Source organism: Sinocyclocheilus rhinocerous, unplaced genomic scaffold, assembly GCF_001515625.1.
Source record: "Sinocyclocheilus rhinocerous isolate Xijiao unplaced genomic scaffold, SAMN03320098_v1.1 scaffold980, whole genome shotgun sequence".
NCBI classification, from domain to species: Eukaryota; Metazoa; Chordata; class Actinopteri; order Cypriniformes; family Cyprinidae; genus Sinocyclocheilus; species Sinocyclocheilus rhinocerous.
In genome coordinates this window covers 10,773-15,123 of record NW_015635053.1, presented here as the reverse complement: position 1 = coordinate 15,123, position 4,351 = coordinate 10,773, and the positions used below count along the sequence as shown (strand labels likewise).

Here is a 4,351-nt window from a genome sequence, read left to right as displayed (position 1 = left end):
CGCTAATTATGCTAATTATGTCTCTATTTGTTTCTCTGTTTCTGCTGGGATTGACATCCCGTGGTAACTACAAGCTTCAGATAGAACTACCACATTTTGCTATAAGTTTGATTGCATCATGTAATAATTGCTGTTAATAGTGTTCATCGTCTTTTTTATTACGTCTTAAATTGATTTTTCCGTACATTTCTGCCATATGTACATTAATTGACAGTCACCACTGATAAGCTACCACTAAATATTGTAGAAACTTAATTTGCTGTAAAGTTGCTTTGCAATGATTTGTATCGTGAAAAGCGCTGTACAAATAAACTTGACTTGACTTGATGTCACATGGATTATTTTACCGATCTCCTTGCTACGCTTCTGGACCTTGATCGTGGTAGTTCCCTTGCTGTCTATAGGAGGGTCAGAGATCTCTTAGAATTCATCAAAAATATCTTGATTTGTGCTCCGAAGATGAACGAAGGTCTTACGGGTTTGGAACGACATGAGGGTGAGTAATTAATGACAGAATTTCATTTTTGGGTGAACTATCCCTTTAAAATTACAAGTGGCTGTAAAAATTCAGCCTGCAATTCACACATACAGTAAAATGGGTAAAAATAAGAAAGATTCGTAAAGACCTACAAAACAAGTGCTTTAAATGAAAAGAGTAAAATGTAGAATTTTTACCTTCAAATTCACCGCAGTAAATGATAAGTTAGTTATCGAGTTATTGCCATTGCTATTCTTGTGCTTCTCACATGAGCAATGTATAAAATATAAAAATATACATTTGAAACAGCAATGAATAAACACACTAGTGGTACCTCAGTGAGCGGGCCGGTCAGCTCAGCGCTGAGATCACAGTCTTCAGTCAGCTGCTGTGTCAGAGACGCTTCCGAGGTACCGTAAAGGATGTTGTCATTTTCATCTGTCCACTCAGACTCTGTAATCAATAGACAAGACAGCAGCGGCCATACATCAGTATGATGATGATGCTTATATAAATCATTGCACACGTTGTCAGATCTTAAGGTGCAGTAGTACCAGTGGAGGTGCTGTGACTCTTCAGACTGGGGGTGAAACCACACGCTCCTTTAACTGATGATGAGAGGCAAAAAGATGACCTTTCAGGTTTGCTTCTTGGTCTTCTTTTCCAGTTTCCTTGCTTGGAGAATTAATGAATCAATAAATGAATCAAAAACGTACTACCACAATAAAAAAAATCTATAAATCACACTTTAGTGTCATAGCTTTCAGTCAATGGCAGATTACAGGTGTGATACTGCTTTTATACTTTTATACAAGCAGACGTTAATAGTGAATAACTTGCACTGAACATACTGTAATATTGCCAGTAACTTCCATTGTTATTCTGCCAATGAAAATCTCCAAGTAACACGAGAAAGAGCATACTTTTATAAGCATACTTATAAAGAGTAATTATTAGGGAAATAACAATGTAAATACAGTTAAGTGTGAATGTAATGTAATGTTTTTCAGATGAATTTCAGTTATACTGTAATTAAATTAAAATATACTTTAGTTTACATTTAATTAAATGTAAATGACATCTTTACATGTAATTTCATAATTTCTTAAATTGTCTTTTGGAATATATAATATTTATGATAAATTAAAATATATTTTTAATATTATTTACACTTTAATTTATATGTCATGTATTTAAATATATCAGTAATTGTGCATTTGTACTGAAGCTGCAGGTTAGTACACTGAAAATATATTAACTTAAATGTAATATAAATAAACACTACTGTACAGTTAAAATTATAATCAAGTACTTTACATGGCATGTACTTTAGTATGTTAGTCAATACATCAAAATAAGTGTACTACAAATGACAAAATATTATTAAACCATTTGAATTTTAAAAACTTTTAAAATGTTTATGCGTGTATTTAAGTGTAAGCAACTGTCATGAAAGTGAACTCTTTACGTACAGAAATAAAAGTGGCCTTTTATTTCAGTAATATTATATCTGCAAATATAGGTTTGAAGTACACTACACGTGACAAGTGCACATTCTATACAATTTAGCACACTTCTTTTTCAATGGTCTAATAGGTTGAGTAAATTATGCAATGATGCCTCTTACAGTATACAGTAAAACGTATTTTGATTCAAATGCAATAACGTTCATACATTTTAAAGTGTGATTTATGTGTCCAATACTTTTGGGGTCACTACATATGATTTTAGTCTTTTGAATAGATTTAATAGAGCTGATTATTTACACCTGTCACTGTTTTACACGAGTAAATTGCATATGTTAGTGCTGTCACCTCATCCTGGTGTTCACATTGGTGTTTGTCAGACAGCTGTTCCTCCCTCAGAGACGGGCTGGTTTCTGTCGTGTCCTCGGGGACTCTTCTCTGGAGACACAGTCCCTCTGCAGATCTACACGCCTCGCCTGCGTGCATCTCCAGCTTTGACGGGCTGAAGTTTCTCTTTGCCTCCAACAACTCTGAGAGGGTAACTCCCTAAAAATAAGACGATTAAAAATAAGAAGATACTATATCTGAAACATGTGTAGTGTACACTATAATTCTGAATGATCAAACGCAACACTAAGCGGTCAAATATTCACTGTTGACAGCATCCTGCGCGACTTTACCGTGTGTGCTTTTTATGAAGTTAAACTAGCAAATTGGCGCCATCTTGCGATCCATAATAGTTAATAACTTGCTAAAATGGCTTCAAAGGATTGACTTTTCATTTTCTATTGAGCATAAAGCATGAATAAATGAAGACTTGTTGAATTTGAGATAAAAATAAATGCTAAATTAAATTATATTAACAATGTAATAGGTATTGTTGCAGTATTGATGCTAGACCAATGATTTGCTTAGTGATATTTAAAGGGTTAGTTCACCCAAAAATGAAAATTCTGCCAAAATTACTCTCCCTCATGTCGTTCCAAAACCGTAAGACTTTCGTTCATGTTCGGAACACAAATTAAGATATTTTTGATGGAATCTGAGAGCTCTCTGACGAGAGCAAGGATATTACCACGAATCACGAATAACGCACAGAAATGTAGCAAGGACATCCGTAAAATATGTGACATCAGGGGTTCAACCGTAATTTTACGAAGCTAAGAGAATACTTTTTCTACTCAAAGAAAACAATAATAACATAATTTATTCAGCAATTCTTCTCCCCAAATTACTTCCGCCTTCCGTCTTCCGTCTTCGCCATTTTGGAGAGTACCCCAGAACTTAATCAACATAATCAGAGTTGTTTACGTTCAGCATGCCAGCTCTGTCTACTGAACGTAAACAACACTGATTACGTTGATTACGTTCTACAAAATGGCAGAAGACGGTAATTTGGGGAGAAGAATTGCTTAATAAATTATGTTATTAGCCTATTGTAAAGTATTCTCGTAGCTTCGTAAAATTACGGTTGAACCCCTGATGTCAAATTGACTATTTTACCGATGTCCTTGCTACGTTTCTGTGCGTTGATCGTGGTAATATCCTTGCTGTCTATGCAGGGTCAGAGAGCTCTCAGATTTAATCAAAAATATCTTAATTTGTGTTCCGAAGATGAACGAAGGTCTTACAGGTTTGGAACGACATGAGGGTGAGCAATTAATGACTGAATTTTTATTTTTGGGTGAACTGTCCCTTTAAAATTACAAGCTTTGCGTTGAGGCCATGTCCTGGGTCATTTTATGATAATTACTAGCTGACTACACACATTTAACCCTTATTTTAGAGAATATGTAATCCAGCCTAATCAGAGCATACAGAAGAGTTATATTCTTCCTTTCCTATGTGTTTTGTGATTTTGACTGTGTCTATGTACATCATACCTGTGTAGCTCGTCGAGTCTGTCTGGCCTGCCGTGATTTGGCCTTCCTCTGAGACTCTGCCTCCTCATCCCTCACTGGGATCATGCGTGTCCTGAGACAGGATACAGGAAGAACTGATGAATCTAAACACACTGAGAATACATCTTCACAGTGAAAAAAAGGATAAGAATATACCCAATTATAGAATAGTAGCCTATAATGTTTACTTATTTCTGCCCCTGATTAAGTATTAATGGATTATTTGTTTTAGAATTAACCGCAGTTGTAATTTCTATTCTTTACCATTTGTAATTTCAAAATAGTAGTTATAAAACTCAATTTCATCAAAAAATAAGATGTGCAGGCTGCAGGGATAAACTGTTATATCGAACATACAATAAGTCAATTAGATGTTTGTTTTTTTAAATAAATGATGCTTTTCTTCAGCAGGGATGCATACATTACGGTGGCCGAGAAGTGCAAAACAAATCACAATTCTGAAAACAAAATAACAAATTACAAACGCAAATGCAAGTCTAAAAAAC

General features: G+C 34.8%; 1 protein-coding gene across 1 annotated transcript in view; it reads right to left on the bottom strand.

Moving 5' to 3' along the window:
* The window catches only part of LOC107746501 (protein phosphatase 1 regulatory subunit 12B-like), a 45,648-nt gene that overhangs the window by 37,571 nt on the left and 3,726 nt on the right, over positions 1–4,351 (bottom strand). Inside the window, exons 2-5 of the mRNA XM_016560735.1 lie at positions 3,828–3,918; positions 2,293–2,490; positions 1,033–1,153; positions 813–931 (exon numbers count right to left, since the gene is read on the bottom strand). Of these exons, the coding sequence (XP_016416221.1) occupies positions 813–931; positions 1,033–1,153; positions 2,293–2,490; positions 3,828–3,918 (529 nt within the window). The remainder of the gene's footprint in view (positions 1–812; positions 932–1,032; positions 1,154–2,292; positions 2,491–3,827; positions 3,919–4,351) is intronic.